This window comes from Chrysochloris asiatica, unplaced genomic scaffold, assembly GCF_000296735.1.
Source record: "Chrysochloris asiatica unplaced genomic scaffold, ChrAsi1.0 scaffold00141, whole genome shotgun sequence".
Classification (NCBI taxonomy): domain Eukaryota; kingdom Metazoa; phylum Chordata; class Mammalia; order Afrosoricida; family Chrysochloridae; genus Chrysochloris; species Chrysochloris asiatica.
The window spans coordinates 2,026,608-2,050,971 of NW_006408659.1; the positions used below are offsets into that span (position 1 = coordinate 2,026,608).

The window sequence follows — 24,364 nt, forward strand, 5'->3', positions numbered from 1 at the left end:
ACAGGATTTAAGAATCATATGAAATTACAATAGAAAATAAAACATCCTTTTTTTTATTGTATAGTAAGGTGATGTCTACATTTTAATACCAGTACAATGGAATCTTTGGGAAAGTGAGATGTTTCAAATACTGAAAGTACTCTTGTTTAAAGCAAAACTGGCTTGGGAGATAACTCGATAATGTAAATATTTACATTTTCATGGTGTAGAGGAATGAGAATCAAGAGAGGAAACGAGGGTAAAAATGGGAAATGAGGAGTACTTCTCAAAAACAGAGAGGGAAAAGTAGACAAGTGATGAATTCAGTCACATGCTCCAAAATGGCTAAACTGGGCTCTTAGAAAAGCCATTTCATGTGATGAGAAGGAGTCATTTGGAATTTCTAAAAACTGGCAATCTAAATATAGCAATGTTTTAATGATGATCATTTTTTCATGGAATGTTCATCCTAAAAGATGTGCCTCATTGTTTTACAGATAAGGAAACTAGAAACCAGAGGACTATTACAGAAGTCAGTTTAAATTATATATATAAGAAAAAGAGAAACAAGTACATTTGGCAGCCAGCCGGAGTCATGGGTGTTTTGTGTACTTTGGAGGAAACGTGAGTTGGGGTGTGAATAAGTCCTCTTTGGAAATAATGAAGAGATCGTTGATGGAAGAAGTAAACTACTAACACTAGGGAGCATCCTTGGGAGCAAACACTCTGATGGGCATAAAATGTGTTTTAATTTTTTATTAGAGAAGTTGAAAGTTTAATTTCAGTATTGATGGTCACATAATTTTCTCTGCTTTGTTCAGTGGAACACACAGAATCAATTTGTACAAGCATATACAACAATTCAGTTGGTGTTGCGTGTACTACAATCAGTAATCTGATTAGTTCTAGACTACCAAATTTCCATGCGCTCCTCTGGCTTTGGCGGCATGGCTCAATTCCCAACGGAATACTTTTTCATGCATTGTCTGCAAAACAACTACCGCAGGCTTAGAGACCATGCAGATTAACACTGTAGCAAATTGTTTGGATATTTAACAGACATAAAAAGGTTATTTCCTGATATGAAATTCTGAAAATCTGCATAAATATTTTTGTGTAAAATTAAATTACTTATGTACTTTTTTCAAACTAGAACTTGAAGTATCAAGAATGCCCACATAATTCATATACACATATATATAGACTTTTTCATTATGCTAAAAAGTCTTGAGAGTCAAATTATATTCTGTGCCATACATTTATTTAACCAGTATTTATTTGGCATTAGATTAACTGTGTCTGTATGGATTAGTCTTAATCGGTGCTTGTGTGTCATGCAAACATAGTTCTAGTATTCCTGTTTACTAATCTTGTCATGTGCCAATGCTTAAATGATTTTGCTCTATAACAGTGTGAATTAAGAGTATAAATACTTTATACATGGTCACATTTACAAAGGTTTGCCAATAACCACTTCATGATCTTTATGATATAATAGTGAACTGGAACATCTGGAACTTGCAGAAGCAATTCCTATACAGCACTGTCAAATGTCAACTCTCTTAAATTTGCTTTACAGAGCTCCTCTTTGTGCACTGAGTTTTGGCACAGGCACGCTGTTCTGCTATGTTTTGCTGATCTAATAATTTTAACAACTTTTATAGGAAATTAGCTTCTTGTGGCATGGTAGAGACATGGCACTTACTGATGAGGTAACTTAGATGTAGAAAAATTCTGCAAAATCATTTTGTCTAGCAGATCACCACTTCTGTTGATGAATTTGTAGACAGAGTTTTTTGTTTTAGCTTTTTTACTAGTTCATGCATTTGCTATTAAATTGCTAATGCACTATTTTTGCTGTAGCTCAAACATGTTGTAATGTATCACAAAGCAGAGTTGTTAACACAAAGCTCATCTACTTGTGACAGTATTTTATAGCAAACATGTTTAAGTCATATTATTAATGGTTAAACTCTGCCTTATTGGAATACTAAATTTTTGTGGATTTGCAGCTACTTTTGATTGGCCAAGGGAATTCAACACTCAAAATGTTAAACAGAAGCATGTAAGTCATTCCAAATCTCTATGGTTTCAGGTGACAACTTGTTTGTACAGAAAGGAAACAAAAAAGAAACCTGCTTTCTTCTATGAAATTTGTGTTCAGAATGTTTGGGAGGGATATTTTGATCCTGTGTATTTTTGCTTCCTCAGTTTGCATTTTGGTGCTTCACACTACTGTTGCTGGTCTGCGGTCCATCTCGGCTTCCAATTTCACCATCTGCTGCATCTCCTTCGCCTGTAACATCAGAAACATGGCCTTACATGCTGACATCCTCTTCTGAAAGTACTTAACAACCTTATCCTCTTCTCCCCTGAATCTGAGGCTGTAACTACATCATGACAACTCAACGTAAGGTCCATGGACCAGTAGCGTCAGCATCACCTGGAACTTTGTTAGAAATGCAGAATGTGAGACTTCACTCCGGACCAGGTGAATTAGTATCTGCATTTTAACAAGATCCCCAGAAAATTCCAGGAGGACTGACCTATACAACGGCAGGAAAATCATTTGAAAAGAGTCGAACCAGTCTCCTCATATTAAGATTATGTCACATCCAACTGTTTTTGTTTGATTTAGTTTCTGCAGACTGAGACATTGCTTTGACTGTGTATAAATTCTTTTAAAAAATCACTTTTAGAATAAGTGTTGCTTATGCATTATTTAATCCCCTAATAGCCTGAAATTTCATTAAAATTAATTCCTAAGACTCTAACTGTTGGAAAAATTCAGGTGGGCGAATATTGCATTGGCTTGATTGGAGTATCCTCTAAGTAGAATGTTACAGGAATATGTGGGGATTCCTGGAATCCTACTGTGCAAAAAACAGTCCCTATGGATTCTGACTTCTCTGAGTTAATTCATTCTTTGCAGACTACAAGAGAGTAAGCTATGATGAATTCAACGTCTTGAGTTAAGACTATGTCACTAGAGCAACCAACTAGTTTGGGGTGGGTCAGACAGGGGCTGGGTCTGTTGAAAGATACTTGCTTGGAAACATAGCCAAAAATCAATTTGTTCATTTCAACTTTACTTTTCATCTGGAAGCCTGAATGCTTTTGCCACACAGGCTCAGCTCAGATCTGCTAGAGCCCACTACATACATCTCTTGGAAGAGAGAAAAAGCATCCTTTCCTCTTTTAATGAAACATCACTTCAAAATCAAGGGCATCCAAGAATGGAATCTTGGGGCTATGAAACCAGAGGAAGATTCTGTCCTACTCTGATGCTCTGATTCAGGTATGCTTTGAAAGGTCTGTGGGAGAGTTTCGTCAACTTTGCAGATGGTATTATCAGTTGCCTCTGAGTCAGTTCTGACTGATGGTAACATCACATGTTTCAGGGTAAAACAGCACTCAATAGGATTTTCAATGACTGTGACCTGAAGACCCTCTGGGTGGGTTCGAACTGACCACCTTTCAGTTAGTAGCTGACAGCTTACCTGTTTGTGCCACCCAGGGACATACTATGGGAGTATAAATGTCTCAAATGAAGTTCTATTACAAAATTAGTTTAGCCAATGAACCATATGATGATTTTCCTTATTTTTATATTGTAGATTTAGATGTTATTTTGGTGAGATGAATATAGTAATATAAAATAATTATATCTTTCTATTTAAATATCAGGTGGATGGCTCCGTCTACCCAGATATCTTCTTATATCTTAAGTATAATAATACTCTAATAGAGAAATGAAGAAATGGAGAAAAATATACAAACATGAAACTATGACACAAACAGTATTCATAAGAGATGATGGTGAAACATTATCAGCACTGAAAATTAAATGCTTTATGTTCAGAGAATACTAATAAAAGAATCCCTATGTTCCTCCCCTTCAGCATTTAAAGACAGTATGGAACACAGTTTAGAAAGGATTATGTGACATTAGAAGATTACTCCAATAGCTAATAGAGTTCTCGTTTGAGCAGAGTGGCCACTCATTCCTATTTCCCTTAACAGACCCAGTTCAGGTCTGAAGTCCGGGTTATTAGGAACAGCACCCCTTTTGATTCTCAAAAATATATATCCTGTTATTGTATGGTCACCTTCCTTGTAGAGGTGACTAAGGTTCTTGGCAGACCAAACTTTGCAGAAAGTATGACAGTGGCCATTATATAAAGTTTCTGCACATAGAGCATTGACCTGTCATTAAAAAACCCTATGGACTTTCAGTGGAGTGATTTTAAAATTCACGAAAGCCATAAGAATAGTTTATTTGGGGAAGACTGACTTGGGGAGCCAGTCTTATCTGTGATTGGTCCATATGACAATTGGATAACATTGTTTTTGAGCTGTAGGTAGTTATTCACTCCCATGGTCGGTGTTTCCATGGTCTGCAACTGGAAACACTGGCCAAAATTCCAACAGAAGTTATTCTCTAAAGGTTTGGGGGCATTTCAGTTTGAAAGTACATTGGAAATCCCAGCATGAAATAATCAAGCCTTTAAATCTAAACCCTTGCATATTAATTAGTTATAAGCAGATGTGAATCATCAATGGAGACTGCACCAAGAATACTGATGGAATTGAGAAGGAAAGCAATATCTTGCTTATCAGAGTTTGAGTCCTACCTTGCGTTTGGGACACTGCATGACAGGATTTCAAAAGCTGTTTGTACAAAAATAGTAATGTCAAAATTGAGTCATACATACAAAACAAAGAAAATAAATGAATATTGAAGTGAATCTGAGAAATGAATGCAAAACCATATACAGAAAAGCAAAACACTAAGAATAAAACATGTATACACCCATCAGTGACATACTTTCCCCGAGCTGACCACAAAAGAAAAAAAAGGGAACAGAAGAAAACAACTAATGCCTGTCAGCCCAGACTGTCTCCCTTCAGTGGTTCTGAATGGAGACCTAGAGCCTTAGCAAGACCCCATGCCTCTGCCTACTAAATGATAGGATTGGTGACAAAAATCAATTTCTGAAACTTGGGTGTGACAATAATGAAGTTGTTAGTGTTTGAGATGGTACATGTGAAGACAAATGAGGTACTGTGTGGAAACCTTGGAGGTTTCTAAGGAAAATTGAAGTAGGAAAAAAATCCCTAACGTTCAGATTTTTAAACGAATAACTAACTGATGAAGGCAAGGTCACAGAGTAGTTTAAAAAGAAAGTGGAGGCTTGGATCCAGAGTCAGGACCCAAAGCATTTGAGTTGTTTTGGCCAGTGTCCTCAAAACTGGTCTACTTAATGAAGTAGATACATCCATGCTCCACTTTTAGAGAACTTCTGCGAATAGGGTTATAGGAGACCAGTAAGACTCTTAAAAGGAAATATTATCGGAAAATGTTACAATTAATTCATTATTGACGTAGGAACAAACAAAAAAGTGTTGGGTTTCAATAATGGTTTGGAAAATGGTTCTAAAAGTTTAGAATTATCTAGAGACAGGGAACTGTTTTCTGCTAATGAAATGCTTTACTGGTTATGAATAGAGTTCATACACAGTTCTAAACCTTGCCTTTTATGAGGGAAGAAATAGAGTCACTGTGTGTATCTTTTGCACTGCATCCATGGCAGTGTTTTAACACAAAGGATAAGTGAATTTAGAGTTTTTTAATCTATAAATGCCACAAAAATATGCTGCTCTGGGATTGAATTTGTTATTAACTGGTCATGTTGTAAAACAAATCTGAACACATAAATTCAAGTCCACATATTCTCTATTTGCCAGGAGCAGCAATAGGATACTCTGAGTCGCTTTTCATTGGATCTTATGAAATCTTCTTTGAATCTCGTCTTCTCAAGTTCTATTTTTCCTAAACTTCTGTGACTCAACATATCAGCAGTGGGAGGTAGCTATTACTCATATTCACAATCATTAGATGAAATCGTGGAATAGAAAACCATCCTCCAAAAATGATCCATCAATCTCAACATCACTCACCCAATATTTTACTGTAAGAACTTTGGAATGGTTTACCACCCATGTAAATGATAACTGCTCATAAAGATTTATTATTATTATTATTATTATGCACTTAGGTTCTGACACTAAAACCATTAGGTAACAACTCTGATACATACCACTGTTGTAGTGATGAGGAATTTTTAGCACACATATATTCTTGAGCCAAACTTGTTGCTAAGTAACACAATTTCTCAGCAGTGTCTTAATTTAGTTAACTGAAACATAACTATGCTTTATCTTTCATTACGCCCTTTGTCTAAGGAGGTTTTCAAAAATACTTCTGATAGTGTTTTTTGTACTTCTTGTCCCCACTTATCGTTGGATTATCATTCTCCATCACTGATGTTGATTCTAATTCTCTGGAGACAGTGGTTTAGCCCTTATTCATATTCCTAGTCTTCCCATAACCCATCAACTTTTTTTGTTTGTTTTTTCCCCTCCCAGAACACTTTTGAGAAGTGCTCTAAGAGGAAATTTAAGATGAGTAACTAGGACTAGAACATGACTCATCTATGAGATGGTCAAATACATTGGACCCGTAGGACTATAAACATTTATTATCTCCTTTGGGAATTTGTGGATTGTTCATAAACAGAAGCATTTACCCAAAAAGGAAGTGTGGAACGTTGGAAGTATGTTTATGAGTAAAACTTCCATCTACTATAATCATAATAAAGAACCAGAAGTTGGATTTATTTGCTGCCCAATAAAATAGAAAAAAAAAAAAGAGATTTTACTGTTTTGTTCCGTTTTCTTAAAGGTACTTTTAAAACAGAATTTCTACTTAAGGGTTCTTGAATGGGATCCATTTACAAAGAAAATATATAACGGAATTGCTTTAGAGCTGGGAGGAAATAGGAAAGAACAAAATAGTCTAAGCACATATTTCTTCAAAACCTCTTTAAAGTTGTTAAATTGAACTAAAATTATCTAGAAAGAAATAGCTTCCAAATAGCTAGACCTAAAGAGCGTAATCTGAACTGAGATTAAAATCTAAACTGCTACTGAAGGTCATTTTGCCATATGAGCTAGAGGATTTCCATCAAAATGAAATGACACTGTGTAAGGCTGATTGGCTGCTACCCATCTGGGATGGAGTGTACCTGTACCTGCACCTGCTCCAGGTAAACATATACATTTTTACCTTGGTGTTGGCATATAACTAAAAGCCTAACCAACTGCTGGATATTTGGGTAACTTTTTGTGTTTTGTCTTTTTATGTGGTGTTTTGCTTTGCTGGTACAAAATACCCAGAGTATGCAGAGTATAGATGGCATTCTCTCCCATTAAATGATTTGTACAGTAATCATAACTCATGTTATGTCCTGCTTGTAAGCCCTAGGAAGGTTTTATCATTTCATTTTCAGATTGATGTTAATAATTGGTGGTTTTCCTCATCATTTATTTTTAAGCATAATAGCTCTGGCATGTAGGTTACACATGATAAAATACAAAATGAAAAGGGAAAAATAATTTGAATCCTACATCTGTTTGCTCCTCCTTGTACTTTGGGTAATGTCTTTCTCAAAACACAATGCCACAGAGTCAGTTCTGACTCATAACAACTTTACAGGGCAGGTTAGAACTGCCTAATGGCTGTAATCTTTAGTGAGGAGTTCTGGTGTGGTGCTGTCGGGTCAGAACTGGATGGTTAATCACATGTTTGGCAGTTCAAATCCTCCAGCCCCTCCTTGGAAATGCTATGCAGGGTCATGATGAGTCAGAACTGACTCGATGGCACTTAACAACAACAACAATCTTTACTGAAGCCGATGGCTACACCTTTCAAACCAATGACCATTTAATTAGCAGCTAAGCACTTGGCCATTGCAATGCCAGGACCCCTCTCTGAATTCCCACGATATATTCACATGATGACATTTTATTCTTTTTCCTCCACAGCCACATTTTTTTATGTTTCAAAAAGAGCAGTTTCTGGTTTGTTTGTTTTTTTAATGAAAAAGGGAAACATTAGTAAAAGACACCAAAGTCTTCTAGCCACCTTTCCAAACTACCACTCAGGCAAACCGGTTTTTGCATAAGGGTCACTGTGGGTCATAGCCTTTACATCGCCAAGGTGATTCTTGATGTTGCTGATGGACTGACTATTGCTTTCATTCTCTTTAGGTAAAATACCTGCTCATTCTGTTTTTCTAGGAAATCTAAGTGTTCAAGCTGGACTTTCTTCAACTGATCCATTTCTTTGGATTGCTTCATTGCAAGCTGCAACACAAAACAAAACATCCCAATAAACTTTGGATTGGAAGCTTAATAATAAGGGAGAAGGGTCAGCTTGGAAACGAGAGAGGTAATAAGCATTTTAAGTGAAGAAGGTAATAAGCAAAAAAATAGTTGAAAACTGAGAGAGTTTAAATCTGTAATTATTACTGAGTTGTTTTTTTTTCCTTTTTCCCCTGCTAAATTCTTAGAAAATAATAGAATACTTACTTAGGGCTGAAAACTTGGCTTAATTTTCTATATGATAAATTGGTGCCAAATAATTAGCTTAAAGATTTTTCTAAGACATTAGTTTGGCTTTTAGGGAACAGAGAAGAGAATTTAGAATGTTTAATGTATAAAGAAACAAAATGATCCAAATTAGCTAGAAGTTTGAAATTTAAACCTAAGTTACTTGTTTATAGTTGTTTTTTAAAGAAGAGTGCCAAGAAAGTGATAAAATACTTACTCTCTTTCTTTCTTCCAGAAACTTTTTCGTGTTGATGCTGTTTAACTCTCTGACTCTCCTAAAAGTAATGGGTAAAATGTGAGTTAGCATGACAGTGAAAGGTATCAATAATACATTTAAGTGAGACAGTCATATACCATTTAACTATCTGGGTGGAATTACTGCTTTCTTTTCCTAATATTTGTTGTGAAGACACAAAACACAGAGGAAAAACAACAAAAATACCATGAGTCTGTTGCTCAGGTTAACCAATATTATATTTTATCATGTTTGTCTCATATTTTTTAAAGGAAGTAGATAGAATGTTACAGTTATAATTAAAGCCCCTTTTGTCCTTTTTAAAATTCTATTCCCTACTCTCTTTCTTCACAAAAGTTACCACTATTCAGAATCTGGTGTGGACCTTCCTATCCATGTTGTCATATATGTTGTTGCTGTTAAGTGCTGTCCAGCTGGTCCCGACCCATATTGATCCTGTATAGTGTTTCCAAGGAGTGGCCGGTGAGCTTGAACCCCCGACCTTGCAGTTCACACCACCCTTTTAGTCCAGCACATTAACCCACAACACCACAACAGGACTCCTACTACTTCTAGATAATTTGCAACATTTATGTGTCTATAAATAAAATATAGCCACGCTTCTCAAACTTTACTGCGCATGCCAATCACCTGGAAATACTACTAGGAACACAGACTTCTAGGCCAGCTCCAGAGTCTCATCCAGTAGGCCTGGGTTGAGTTCAAACTTTTACGTTTCTTACAAGCTCCCAAATGCTGTTGCTGTTTTGTGTTTTCAAAATTCACCTGTATGGCAACATACTCTGGGCACCTTTCTATAACTTCTCACTCAGCCTTATACTTTAGAGATAATCTATATTTCAAACGATTTCATTTTTTCATCTGTTGTGTGGATTTTTCCTGTTATAGATATGAATTTTCCCATTCTGTCTTTAACAGAAAGGAGGTTCTTATCAAACAACGACCTGGAACATACGGTCCTGAAATGTTTGACACTACTGCATAGGCGTCTTAATGAATATCTGTTGAACATATAAATTAATAATGTTTAGGGCATGTTTATTGTGCATCTGGCCAAAAGTTTCTCCAGAGTGTCCATCTAGGAATAGACTTGCTGCGTGGTGAAGAATCAATGGTTTCATATTTGCATTCCCATCCACAGTGTTTGGTGTCATCCTACTCCCAGAACCATTTGGTTGGTTTTGTAAAATGGCATCATGCTGTGTTTTAATATGGATTTCCCTGATTACTCATGAGGTAGGGAATTTTTCATGACTGAATAGATTGTAAGTGAATGAATTTCTGTAAAAATCACAGAGTTATTCAGATTTTTTTCTTTCCTCTTTAGTTAATTTTGGATATTTAAATTTGTTTTCTAGGCAATTGTTCTTGTCTAAGTTTTCAAATTCATTGGCAATATTGTCTATAATAGTATTGGTTTCCTAAATATATACATCTGCAGTTATTCCCCACTTTCATTCCTAATATTACAAATCTGTGCTTTCTTTCTTATTGTTGATTAGTCTTGTTGGAGGTTTACTCATATTATCCTCTTTCAAGAACACACTTCTGGTTTTGTTGATCTTTTCTGTTACTTTTTGTCTCCTGTTTCAATACTTTCTGCTTTTGTAAGGTATTTCCTTCCATCTGATATCTTTGAGTTCACTCTTTTTTCCCTAACTTCATGTTTTTTAAATTTGAGGTCAGTTTTACAGTTAAAACAACAACAACAAAAAAAGACTGGTTATAATTTTCACTATAAATGTCACATTAGCTACTTTTTTAAGCTCACATATTGATAAACAAGGCTTGCATAATCATTCAGGTTTACATATTGCATAATTTCTGTTGAAATATCTTCTGTGACCTAAAACTAGAAGTGTATCAGTTTAAATAGGTCCTTCTTAGCTGTCTGATAAAAAGTTTTAATCTTATTTATGAGTTGTTGTTGTTGTTAAGTACGGTCGAGTTGGGTCTGACTCATAGTAACCCTGTGAAGGGTTTCCAAGGAGAGGCTGATGAATTTGAACCACCAACCTTGTAGTTCAAACCAACCTTGTGGTCTAGTACTTTATCCTGCAGTGCCACACCAGGACTTCTATTTATGAGCAGTGTGATAAAACAGGTAATCCAGCTATTTTGAACTAGCAAATGGAGCTGTAGAATCAGCACTGGACTGCAATCCACAAGGTCAGCAGTTCAAATCCACCAGCTGATCCCTGGACACAAATGACTTCACTATGAGTCGGAACTCGATGACATTTAACAACAGAAACAACAATAACAAATGGTTCACATCAGCTCTGTCTGCTATTATGTTGTTCTTGGAAGTCTCTAAATATTTTTATAGAGAACAAGGCTACTTTTAGAACTTTGTCCTCTAATATCTTATCTGTTAGTGTGTGTCTGTGTCTAGAAGGTAAAGCCACCTCGTTAGCACGTTGCTGTCGTTGTTAAGTGCCATTGAGTCAGTTCTGACTCACAGCTACACTGTATAGGGCTTCCAAGGAACAGTTAGTTGGTAGGTTTAAAACATCGACCATGCTGTTAGCAATCCAGTGCTTATCCTATAGTGCCACACCTGTACTCCTATTTAGCACAGAGAAATAAAATTTTAAAAAAAAGAAAGAAAAGAAAAGGAAAAAAGTCATTTGCAACCACGAAATGACTGTTTTAGAAGCACTTACCACTGGAGTCCTGGTATGCCATTGTGGGTTAATGCACTGGACTGCAAGGTTATATTAGATTCCTGGTGTGGCACTGTAGGATAAGCACTGTACAAGGCCGGCAGTTCAAGCTCACCAGCTGCTCCTTGGAAACTCACTCAACAGCACTTAATACCTACCACCACCACAGTGGGATACCGAATTATATAAAAATATGTTGACTCAGGTTTCTGAGGAGTGGTTGGGAGGATGTGAAACACCAAACTTTCAGTTAGTAGCCCAGTGCTTATCCTACAGTGCCAAACCAAGATTCCATAGAAAGTATGTTGTTGTTAAGTTCTATAGAGTTGGTTCTGACTCACAGTGACCATGCAGAGGGTTTCCAAGGAGCGGCTGGTGGATTTGAACTGCTAACCTTGCAGTTATCAGTTCAATGCTTATCCGACAGTGCCATACCAGGAGTTTAGTACAGGTATATTGTTGTTGTTAAGTGCCATCAAGTTGGTTTTGACTCATAGTGACTCTGTATAGGTTGTCTGAGGAGTGGCTTGTGGGTTTGAACTGCCAGTAAGTCAAAATTAAGAAAAGGAAGTAAAACTTTTGCTAACTAAGTTGTCAGTAACACAGAATTTATGATAATTTTCAGTCTGTTCTATAACATATTTGGAAAATATGATAATGAGCACATTTATCACACTGAATTCTATATTTCACTCTGGATAGTCTACATTAGTTCAAACTGATAGAGTTTAAACACAGTTGGAATATTTTATGGTTTTGAGTTCAACTGGACATAGCCAATTCATTTATATAAGTTGCTTAAACAAAGTTCCTTGCCTAAAAATAATATCCAGAGAATGACAATTTGTTTCAAGTTGTTTAAGTAACAAGAGCTAGAGATGGTTCAAATTAACATTAGTTAAAACAGTTAATAACATCTCTTGGGTCTTTTTGTGGCATCCTGGTATGGTACTGAGGGCTAATGCGTTGGACTGCAAAGTCAGTTTGAACACAAGGTTGGTGGTTCAAGATCACCAGCTGCTCCTTGGAAACCCTATACAGGGTTGCTGTGAGTCAGAACTGAATGGCACTTAGCAACTTAGCAACGAAGGGTTTTCTTAGTATTAGACACAAATGGCACTCCATGTTGAATGAGAAATTACTTGACCAAAGTGTTGAAACTCCTTTCTAGATTAAATTATTTTGTAATTGCATATCCCATTGATGACTCACTAATTCCACATAGTCTGTAATCCAACAAATTTCAGCACCACAGTGCACTGGAGGATATTATGCTTAATATTATCTTATATTTCAATTTTTAAAGCACTTATTATTGTTCAATAATGCAAATGTGTTTATAAAATCAATACAATTGAGAGGAGTTCCTGCTGTAGTATAATGAGGAGAAGACTCCAGGTATCCAGTGAGCATCCATGTAGACTTAGGACCATGTAGACAGGGGAGCAGAACATGAGTGCATTTCTCTATTGCTGCAAAATTCTCTAATAGCTTACTCTCATGAGTTAGTGGAGTGCTGAATGGCCTGAAGCAAAAGCTTTGTGCTCACATTTCAAACCCAGGCAAGAATCTTCCTTTTTGTGGGCCACAAAACATAGTTTTTCTGTGGATCACGAACTTCAGCAAAAGGGTTGTTGTGGAAGGGGGCAGTTGAAAAGTCTTCTACCTTTCCCAGTCACCCAAGAAGAAACTCTGTGCTTAGTGTCAAATGTGTTGGTCTGGTTTTTTAGACCAGGTATTTTCTGGGGTGTCCAACCCAAAATATTCCTCATACCTACACACTCTGGAGTAGGTTACTTACTATCCTCCATGTGATGGGACTCTTCCCCTCGAGGTGGTAACAGGTACCACCTGCTTGACAGTTGCCTTCTGTCCAGGTATTATTACAAACGAAGGCACCTTGTCTATCCCAGACTAGTGAGGGGATTGCTGTGGCACTAACTGCATTTAGATTCTCAGAGGTTTAAGGTGACAAATGATGAACATTACAGGTGAAGGTGCTATTTGTAATCACTGGGAATTAAGACCCTGTTGTTAACTCCCTCTCTTGGGTGACAACTATTGATGCCCCACTCAGATGGCCGCTACCAGCTGTGGCTAATGGCCGCTACCTCTCTGGCTGGCTGGCTGTGTGCCATGGAGTCGGTTCTGACTCACAGTGACCCTGTACTGGGTTTCTGAGGCTGTACATCTTTATAAGAGCAGAACGCCTCATCATTCTCCCACAGAACAACTGGTAGTTTCAAACTGCTGACCTTGCGGTTCACAGCCCGATTTGTAACCACTACGCTACCAGAGCTCCTTGCCCCTTCTCTAGTGGTCACATAAACCCTATCTCTAATCCCACGTGGCCATGGCTGACTAAAACAGAAGTACGAAAACTCTTGCCTCAAAGAGGACTAATCTGTGGTACAGGTTATACTCTAGAGCTCTCTGTGGGACTCCAGCTGAGACCGTGGCCTCGCTCATACCTTCCTCCTCCTCATTCTTCTTCCACTCCTTCCCTTTCCTAGAGAGCCTAGCCTCTGTAAATCAAATGCTCGTGTTTGAATTCCTGTCTGGATCTCCTCCCCATAAACCCAGTAGAAGATTAAGATAAAGGACAAAAACAGGTGGAGGCTTTTGAGAAGATTCATGGTCTCATGGGGGAGGGGGACGCAAGACAAATCAAGGGAAGAAGTTCTCCTCAAGCTGCTGGTGCCATCAAAGAATAGCCTGACACCCGAGCAGTGCTCTCCTCAACGGGAGAGGCTGCAGGATGACCCAATGGGATGTAGGAAACCTATTTTGGAATCATCTTTATTATGTCCTATATATTCCGCTGGAGAAAGATGAGGCATTCTGCTCCCGTAAACATTTACAGCCTCGGAAACCCTGTGCAGGGTCGCTATGAGTCAGAACCGACTCCGCGGCATGTAACAATAACAGCAATTTGATACTATTAATTCATGTATTGAATTAAAATTCATTTTATCAATGGTTGTAAATGATTAGAAAACTTTGGAAACGCCTGTTCCACAGCAATGATAATAAATTTTCTTAGCATTTACAAAAGTAGAACTCTTAGTCAAAACCACAGGATTCTTCATATCTCAAATGCCCACATGTGGGTTTATATAAACACACATGGTTGAGAATGTACCTTCACGTCAATGCAATGGTTGCACAGTAAGACCACTGAGACTCACCTTTCCCGCTCTGCTTTATTCTTGATAGACTTATCTTGGCTGATGGCTTTGCTATTTTCCATAGAAATCTTAGCCTGGTGTGCTCGCATTTCCTTGCTTTCCCTAGGAATTTCAAACAAACAAAGAAACTAACAAATTTCACATGTAGCTTTAGGTCTAGGTTCATTCACTTAAAAAAAAAAAAAAAAATCACCTGATTACATTATTTGACATTTGTGAGAAGGAAGTAAGGAGTTCAAACTCACATAGGTGTTGCATCCCTGAAGGGCCTTGTCACCTCACAGTGAAATGGCATGGATGGATGATGGAGCGATGACACTATTTAAATCCATTAACTATAAGGATTTTCCAGTTTGTTATATTTCCACATTATTTGGGACCAGACAGAGTAAAAAAGAGAGTGGATGTTTAACCTTCACAAGTGACCTTCTTGTTCTGACACACCAGGAAGGGGACCATGGTTTAAGCACTGTTACTATCCATCAAATGGGCTCCTGACTCACGTCTGTCCCATGCACATTAGAAACAAATGCTGCCTCTTCCTGCACCATTCTTATGATCAATTATGGATCAGACTGTTATAAATGATTTTCAGAAGTAGACCTTCCTTGTTTGTTTTGTCTAAAACCTTTTCAGCATCATAGCAATACACAAGCCTCCACTGACAGTTCGGCAGTGGACTGGCATGAAGTGCACTGGATGGGAACCGAACCTAGGTTTCCCACCTGGAAAGTGAGACTTCTACCACAGAGCAACAAGTGAGTCACTGTCTAAGAATGTTGTTGTTAAGTTCCATCGAGTCAGTTCCAACTCATAGTGACCCTGTATAGCAGGGATGGGGAACGTCTGTCCCAGGAGCTGTGAAATCATGTGGTCTGGCCCTGCCAAGTCAAGTGCAGGTGGGACTCGAAATTCAATAAATCTGGGAGCTTTTTTTCACAGTATCTTTGTCATGGTGGTATATATGGTTCAGTGCTCAACTGTTAACCAAAAAACTGGTGGCTCAAATTCACCACTCACTCCATGGTAGAAAGAGGTGGTAGCCTGCCTCTTTTGGTAGAAAGAGCTGCAGCCTTGGAAACCCTATGGGGGCAGTTCCACAGGGTCACCATGAGTCAGAACTGATGACAACGGGTGATCTTTGAATAAGGGTTGTTATTGTTGTTAAGTGCTGCTGGGTCGGTTCCAACTCGTGGTGGCCTCTGTAGAGGGTTTCTGAGACTTTAAATGTTTGTGGGGGCAGAAAACCGCATCTTTCTTCTGCAGAGCAGCTGATGGGCTCAAAGTGCCAACCTTGTGATTTGCACTTCAGCACTTATCACATGGATCCACTGCGTTCCCCTGGAATTAAGGTTTGTTGTTGTTACGTGCCACCCAGGTGTGTCAGACTCAGAGCAAACCTGTATAGGGTTTCTGAGGAGTGACTGATGAACCACTGACCTAGTGGTTCAAACCAAACTTACATCTAGTTTCACAGCAATGGTCAAAGGCAGAACTTCCTAAAGGAGGGGCAAAAATATGACAACTTCTAGTCTATAAAAGGAAACAGCTTATTTAAAAATGGATGGAATATAGAACATAACATATTTCCTAGGACATATAACATGGTATATTTCATCTAGTCACCTCAAATGAGAATGGAAAACTATGGTAAAAATACTTTATGTTCTTATGCATGCACCCATTGCTCTAAAATAAAGTTGAGAAGTTGAGAATGTAACCAGATTGTTTATGCATTGGGCATTTTCTTCTTTATCTGTGTAATGCTTTTATTTTCTACTTCTTGGTATGTTTCAATAGAACTTAAATGTGGTATATATAGTTGTTATCATTATTGCTTTAGGTGTCATCGAGTTGTTTCTGACACATAGCGACCCTATGCACAACCAAATGAAACACTGCCTGGGGTCCTGTACCATCCCCACTGCTGCCACTGTACCAATCCTTATTGTTGGATGTCATCCTCTTTATTTATTGCTGATCCTCCCCTTTAGCAACCATGATGTTCTTCTCCAGGGACACGTCCCTGCTGACAACATGTTTGAAGTAAGAGAGAAGATGTCTCACCATTTTGACTTCTAAGCAGCATTCTGGCTGTATTTCCAACACAGATTAGCTTGTTCTTTTGGCAGTCCATGGTACTTCCAGTATTCTTCACCATCACCATAACTCAACTGCATCAATTCTGCTATGGTCTTACTTATTCAATGTCCAAATTTCACATACATATGAGGCTGCTGAAAATACCATGGCTTGGGTCAGATGCACCTTTGTCTGCAAACTGATATATCATTGCTTTTGAAAGCTTTAAAGGGGCCTTGAGTTGCAGATTTGCCTAGGACAGCGTATTGTTTGATTTCTTGGCTGCATTGAGCATTGATTGTGGATCCAAGCATAATGAAGTCTTTGATAACTTCAATCTTTTCTTCATTTATAATGATGTCATTTATGGGTCCATCTGTTAGGATTTTGGTTTTCTTTACATTGAGGTGCAATCTATACTGAAGACTATATTATTTGGTCTTCATCAGTAAGTATTTTAAGTCCTCTTCACTTCCAGCAAGTCAGTTTGTACCATTTGCATGTTGGTAATGGGTCTTCCTCTAATCCTGATGCCAAATTTTTCCTCATATAATCCAGCATCTCGGATTATTTGCTCCACATCCAGATTGAAAAGTATGATGAAAGAACAGAACCCTGGTTCACATTTTTCCTGACTTAAAACTATTCATTATACCCTTGTCCTGTTTCTAATGACTCTCTCTTGGTCTATGTACAAGATCCTCATAAGCACAATTAAGTGTTCTGGAATACTCATTCTTCGTAATGTATCGATATGATTGCTATGATTCACAGTCAAAAGCCTTTGCATATTAGATAAAGCAAAAGTAAACATCTTTCTTGTATTCTCTGCTTTCAGCCAAGAGCTGATGTTAGCAATGATAATCCCTCATTCCATGTCCTCATCTGAATCTGGCTTGAATTTCTGAAAGTTTTGTTAATGTACAGTTACAGTAATTTTTAAATGATCTTCAGTAAAATTCTACTTGCATATGATAGTAATAATATTGTTCAATGATTTCCACATTCCGTTGGGTCACCTCTCTTTGGAAGGATCTATATAAATATGGATCTCTTCCAATCGGCACAAATATGGACCTCTTCTAATCAGTTAGCCAGGTAATGGTCTCCCAGATTTCTTGGTATAGATGAGTGAGTGCCTCCAGTGTTGGTATCAGTTTGTTGGAAGACTTCATTTTGTATTTTGTCAATTCCTGGAACCTTGTTTTTTGCCAATGCCTTCAGAACAGCTTGAACTTCTTCTTTGAGTACCATCAGTTCTTGATCATATGCTACCTCTTGAAATAGCTGAACATCGATTACATTTCTTTTTGGTATAGTGACTTGTACATTCCTTCCATCTTCTTTTGATGCTTTCTGCACCATGTGATAATTTGCCCATGGAATCCTTCAATATTGCAAGTTGAGGTTTACATTTTTCTTTAGTTTTTTTTAGCTTGAGACATACTGAGTATGTTCTTTCTTTTGGTTTTCTAACTCCAGGTCTTTGCACATTTCATTATAATAATTTACTTTGTTTTCTTGAACTGTCCTTTGAAATTTTCTGTTCAGCTTTGGTGTTCTTATTTCTTCTACTCACTTTAGCATCTCTATGCTGGAGAGCAAATTTCAGAGTTGATTGACATACGCATTTTGGTATTTTCTTTCATTCTTGTCTTTTTAATTACCTTTTGTTTTCTTCCTGTAAGATATTCTCTCTCTCTTTTTTTTCAGGTTCTAAGATAGGACAATTTATTTTAAAAACTCAAATCTCCCCCAATTAATCCATAAAATCAATTTAACTGCAATCAAAATAGTAAAGTGGTTTTCTTTGTTTGTTTGTTTGTTTAAATGAGTTTTATTGTTGAGTGAAAGTTTACATGGGAGAGCATCAGTTTTACATATATCCTATCGTATTTCATTTCATTGCAATGATTTGAATCCCCTCCATGCATCATCATTCAACAGCATTTGCTTCCATTTCCTGTTTTTTGTTTTTTTATGTACACCGAAGCACTCAGGAATATATAACCATTCAAACAACCAAAGGGCATACCCTGCACAAGTCCCTCTCCCTCCTTGAGTCCAGAATCCCCAGCCACTCTGTCTATCCATGTCATCATCTCTGCCTCCATCTTTGGCATTGCTGCTTCTCTGGATAGGGTCTCCCGCACTCTGCTCTTCTCTCTCAATGGCCCCAAAGCCCTCTACTCCTGGGCTGTATGATATTCTTGATGTCATCTCACAACTCTTCAGGTCTTCAGTCATTGGTGTCTAATGTATCAAATCTGTTCTTGAGATGGTCTCTAAATTCAGATAGGACCTGTGTGAGTCATATTTTGACTCTTGTGAACTTGTTTTAATTTTCTTCCTCTGAAACCTGAACTTGCATATGAACAATTGATGGTCTGTTTCACAATCTGTCCCTGGCCTTGTTTTGTTTAACATTGAGATTTTCCACCATCTTTTCCCACAGACATAGTCAAATTGATTCCTGTGTATTCTGTTTGGTAAGGTCCATGGATATAGTTGCTTTTTTATGTTGTTGAAAAACGGTTATTTGCAATGAATGTCATCAGTCTTGCAAAATTCTATCATGTGATCCTCAGCAGCATTTCTACCACCAAGGCCATTATTTTCTAACTGCTGATTCTTCCTCTTTTGTTTCCAACCTTCACATTCCAATGGCCATTAGTTATCAATATATCTTGATTGCCTGTCTGATCAATTTCAGACTGGTAATTTTGGTAGAATGCTTCAATTTCATCATCACTGACTTTAGTGGCTGGTGTGCACATTTGAATAACAGTGGTACTAACTGGTCTTCCTTGTAGGTGTATGGATATTATACGATCACAGACAGCATTGTACTTCGAGATAGATCTTGCAATGTTCTATCTGACAGTGTATGTGACGTCATTCCTTTCGAATTTGTCATTCCCGGCATAGTAAACCATATGACTGTCAGATTCAAAATGGCCAGCATCAGTCCATTTAAGCTCACTAATGACTAGGATGGACTCCTTGCATGGCACTGTAGGTTAAGCACTGGACTGCTAACTGCAAAGTGGGCAGTTCAAACCTACCAGCGGCTCCTTGGAAACTCTCTATGGAGTAGCTATGAGTTAGACTGAGTTGACTGCACTTAACAAGAACAACTACAATGCCTGATATATAGAACTTTCTGAGTTCCATTTCATTTTGAACAATTTCAAATTTTCCTAGGTTCACACTTCGTACATTTGTTTTTCTGATTATTAACATAGATTTACAGTTGTTTCTCCTAATTTTGAGTTGTGTCCCATCAGCAAATGAAGAAAGGTCCCAAAAGCTTTACTCCATTCGTGCCATCATGGTCTACTCTACTTTGAGGAGGTAACTTTTTCCCAGCTGTATTTTGAGTGCCTTCCAACCTGAAGGACTCATCTTCTGGCACTCTATATAACAACATTTTGGTGCTAGTCATAATGTTTTCATCCTCTGGCACTATATCTAACGGTGTTCCACCGCTGTTCATTAGGTTTTCAGTGGCTAAACATTCAGAAGTAGTCCGCGTCTCCTTCTTCCTAGTCTGTCTTAGTCTGTAAGTGTATAGCAGGGGTATGGTTTTGAACATGCCATGAATTACTTACATACACAGTGACTTTAGAAATATGACTGTAATTTGAATCACAATCCACTGTATGGCACAGGGGCATGCAGCCTTTTTTCAGAGGCATGTGTGTGACATGTGATGGCTTAATTTCCTATATGCTATCTCAAGTCATTATGCTTAATCGATTCTGGCCTCATCTTCCAGGATCTTACCTGAGGTGTGTTTGAGATAATGCTATGGCTACGATGGGCTTCAGCACACATTCTACTGTAGCCTTTCAACTCACAGGCTGAGTCAGGAAGTCACGGAATGAACCTCCCATCAAGAATGACCTGGGCGAGATCTGGTTCTATGAGTTGCATCCCCCTTTCTCACTACTTCCACTCGGAACCTTTCCTCTGACAGTACTCAGTTCCCACTGTCTGGTTCTCTTTGGATTCATACAACCACTCCTTTGCTTTCCTATCAGCCTTCACTAAGGTAAACAACTGCTCAGTGCCGCTTAAGGTTTTTGTCTGTTATCGTCATCCCACAACTTCTCAATAGTTATGTTTGCTGAACTATCAACTTTGGAACCCAGGCTGACAACTACGCAGTTAAATTATCAGCCCAATTCTACGTCTTTCAGAAGCTTTCCCTAGCAAGTGCTCTGCTGTCTACAAGTATATGTCTTCTTAGAACTAAACTTCTCTGATGTTTTCACTTGTATATATAACTTCCAACTTAGGTCAATTTTGCCCTTCAGAGGATATTTGGGAATGTCTGGAAATTATTTTTGGTTGTCACAAGTAGTGGGGGATGTTACTAGCATCTAGTGGATTGCGGTCAGGCATGCTGCTTAACACAGGGTAACCCTTACAATAAAAAAAAAAAGAAAGAAAGAAATCTGACCAGAAATATCACTCAACAGTACATTTACAGTGCTATTGTGATATTACACTCTGCTTGGTATCAGAGGCAACATACTACCTTCACAGAATTCCCAACCCCCAAACATCATATCCTACCGTCAGTCTCAGTTCCCACAGGCTCCATATCCCAGAACCAATAAACAATGGAATGGCATAGAAAAATGATCACACCACTTTGGAGTTCCATGGTTGTAGCGGTTTTATCTAGTCAGTTTGTGTTCCCAGCATCCTGTCTGGCAAAAAGCTTGTCTGAAAATAATGAAGTCATGTGGTTCTCACAATCCCTGGGTGGTACAAACAGTGAGGGCACTCATCTGCTAAGTGAAAGATTAGAGGAGTTCCAGACCACCCAGAGGTGTCTCAAAAGAAAGGCCTGGTGATCTACATCTGAAAAAGGAGCCACTGAAACCCCTATGGAGCACAGTTCTACTCTGATACACATGGGATCACCATGAGTCAGAAGCAACCTGAAGGCAACTGATTTGGGTACTAGTTTTATCCTAAGAGTTATTTGCTGTAAGGAGACTTCTCATCCCTGTATGAAATGTTATCATAGCAATATCATTTTCCTGGCTTGGAAATATATGTAATATGCTACGTTTTGCTCTTTCAGGGGATGTTTCACTAATGTTTCATTCAACAGGTATTTTGAGGGTCTCTGGTAGCTTAGTGGTTACGAATCGGGATGCTAACCTCCAGGTCAGGGGTTTGAAACTATCAGCTATTCTGCAGGAGAAAGATGAGGATTTCAGTACCCATAAAGATTTAGAGCCTCAGGAAGAGGGTTGCTTTGAGTTGGAACCAACTCCACGGCACACCACCACTCTATATCACTAGTCTCTGGGTGTATAAACAGTTAAACACTTGACTACTAGATGAAAGTTTGTCAGTTCAAACCCACCCACAGTTGTCTTGGAAGACAAACCTGGTGATTTGCCGCTGAAAAGCATAGGATGCAGTGTTGCTTTGCACATATGGAAACACCATGAGTCTGAAATAACTTCATAGCAACTACTAATAAAACAACAACACTCTACCACCAGCACTATGTGACGAGATGCTGGAAATAAAGACTGGCCCTAGAGGTGACAGAGTAATAACCAGGCAACTGTAATAGGTCAGAAAACTTGTGTTGAGTGAAGAACCGAGAAGGGGAATATAGCCCCAACTTGGGTATCAGGTAAATTTTCTCTGTAAAGGGGGAGCTATGGGGTGTGGTGAGATGTGGAGTGATGAGGAAGGTTGGGGAGACCTAGACTAAAGGTACATTTGGAGAAAGAAATGTTGCAGACAGAAGAGACAGCTTTGGTGAGGGCGTGGAGGTTCAAGAAAACCTGTTCTTGGCAGCACAGTAAAAGAAGAGTTTGCTGGAATGTCAGGATGTTATTTTGGAAGGCAAGCAGAGTTGGTCACTCAAGGGTTGGTTAAGAAATTTAAGATGAATGAGGATGCACTGAAGGATTTCAAGCAGAGGACAGAGCCATGGTTTTAATAAAGATGCTAATTTCCTTATGGCCTTATTATGTCCATACTTTGCACATATTGTCAGGAGGGACCAGTTGTTAGAGAAGGATATCATGTTTGGTAATGTGGAGGGTCAGAGAAAAAGAGGAAGACCCCAAACGAGATGGATTGGTCAAGTGGCAGCATCGATGGACTCAAGCATGGCTACAGTAGTGAAGTTGGCCCAAGATCGGGCAGTGTTTCATTCTGCTGTGCATAAGGTCACCAGAATGTGCATACTGACTTGATGGCACCTAACAACAACAATTGCCTTACGGATTTGGGACATAAACAAAGACCATAGCCCTGAAGGAAGAAAGTTTGTTTACCCAAGTCTTGATTTGACATTTGACCCACAACTGACTCAACGTTATCAGTATAGAAACATGGTATGGTTCTGGGACTTCACTACATCTTTATCAGAAAGCATTGTGTTTTGGAGATCATTAGGCATTCTCTCTGAACTGATCATTTACTGGCTGTTCTGCAGATTCAAATGTGAGACCCTTAGAAAACCATTTCATTGGTGGTTTTAAACAAATTGCCATTTGGTTTCCTGCTGAGAAAAGTTATTGTACATAAGCAAGCAATACTGAAATGTCTCAATTTTAAAAGACTGCCTGACAGCAATGTAACTCAGTCTGTTTTCAAATTACTTGAGATTCCTTCCACTCACATTCTTAGTTGGTTTCCTTTATTAAGCGTAATAATGATTTGACCCAATGAACTGCCATCAATCATACCTCTGAATAAAGAAGATTTATAAAAAAAAAAAGTAGTAGCTAGTGCAATAAACAAAATTCCAACATTTTTGTGTGTGCTTTTAATCTGCGATATTACTTATGATAGCAGATCAAAGCCTGTTTCTTGTAATGCAAAAAAAACAACAAAAAACAAAAAACAGTTGATTCTAAAAAACTGAAAAGAGTTGTCAGTTGATTTCCTGCAATTAAACATTTGCTTAGATGAATAAAAAGAAGGTGCTATTTAATAATAAAAAAAAACCATCTATAAAGTGTATTTTATAAGTAAAAAAAAGCTGAATAACTGAGAAAGAGTGTTGTCACTATGATAAACAAGGCACTAAAAGGGATGCAAGATAGACAGCTACAAGAAAGCTGTGAAAGAAACAAAGACGTAACTGACATTCAGCTGGGGAAAGGCCCAGCTCACCATCCTTAGGACTTAAATGCAATATTCAGTTTGCTGAGTGAGAGAGCAAATAAATGGGTTCTTCTTTGTCATCTCATGACCAGGCCTATCTTTTTTTTGAAATTCACAGAAGTCCTAATAATCAAAAGGAGGGATTGAGGCTCTCTATGTTTTGCCACTAAATGACCAGAACTGAATCTTTCCAGGAGTCTAACACCTTTGCCTTGATCACTCTCTGTGTCTTCTTTCCCTAAGAGGTTTCAGATAAGTTTTAAAAGGACAGTTCTGACCCTAGAGGACCACTCCTTCAAGCTAGATGCTGTTGGTGCCTATGACAGTATTTGATAGTTACCCTTTTATGATAGAGACAAGTTCTTAATAGCTCATCTTGCCCATATCGACTGTATGATATTATATATACACATAAACGTAATAATCTTGGTCAAATACGGTGGTTTCACTTATTACCTTGATTCACACATACACTTTTAAAAAAATAAATATGAGTTTACACTCTGGAGATGAAGAATGGTGTTTCTGTCTGATGGGAAAATGGGGGAATGAAGGCCCTGACTGACCCCAGATGTTATTGCTTGGGT

General features: G+C 38.2%; 1 protein-coding gene across 1 annotated transcript in view; it reads right to left on the bottom strand.

Moving 5' to 3' along the window:
• Nucleotides 1-2,186: 2,186 nt before the first annotated feature.
• PLCB4 (phospholipase C, beta 4) overlaps nucleotides 2,187-24,364 on the bottom strand; it is a 206,198-nt gene continuing 184,020 nt past the window's right edge. The window contains exons 32-36 of the mRNA XM_006870417.1: nucleotides 14,544-14,645; nucleotides 8,651-8,708; nucleotides 8,101-8,187; nucleotides 4,614-4,650; nucleotides 2,187-2,275 (exon numbers count right to left, since the gene is read on the bottom strand). Of these exons, the coding sequence (XP_006870479.1) occupies nucleotides 2,187-2,275; nucleotides 4,614-4,650; nucleotides 8,101-8,187; nucleotides 8,651-8,708; nucleotides 14,544-14,645 (373 nt within the window). The remainder of the gene's footprint in view (nucleotides 2,276-4,613; nucleotides 4,651-8,100; nucleotides 8,188-8,650; nucleotides 8,709-14,543; nucleotides 14,646-24,364) is intronic.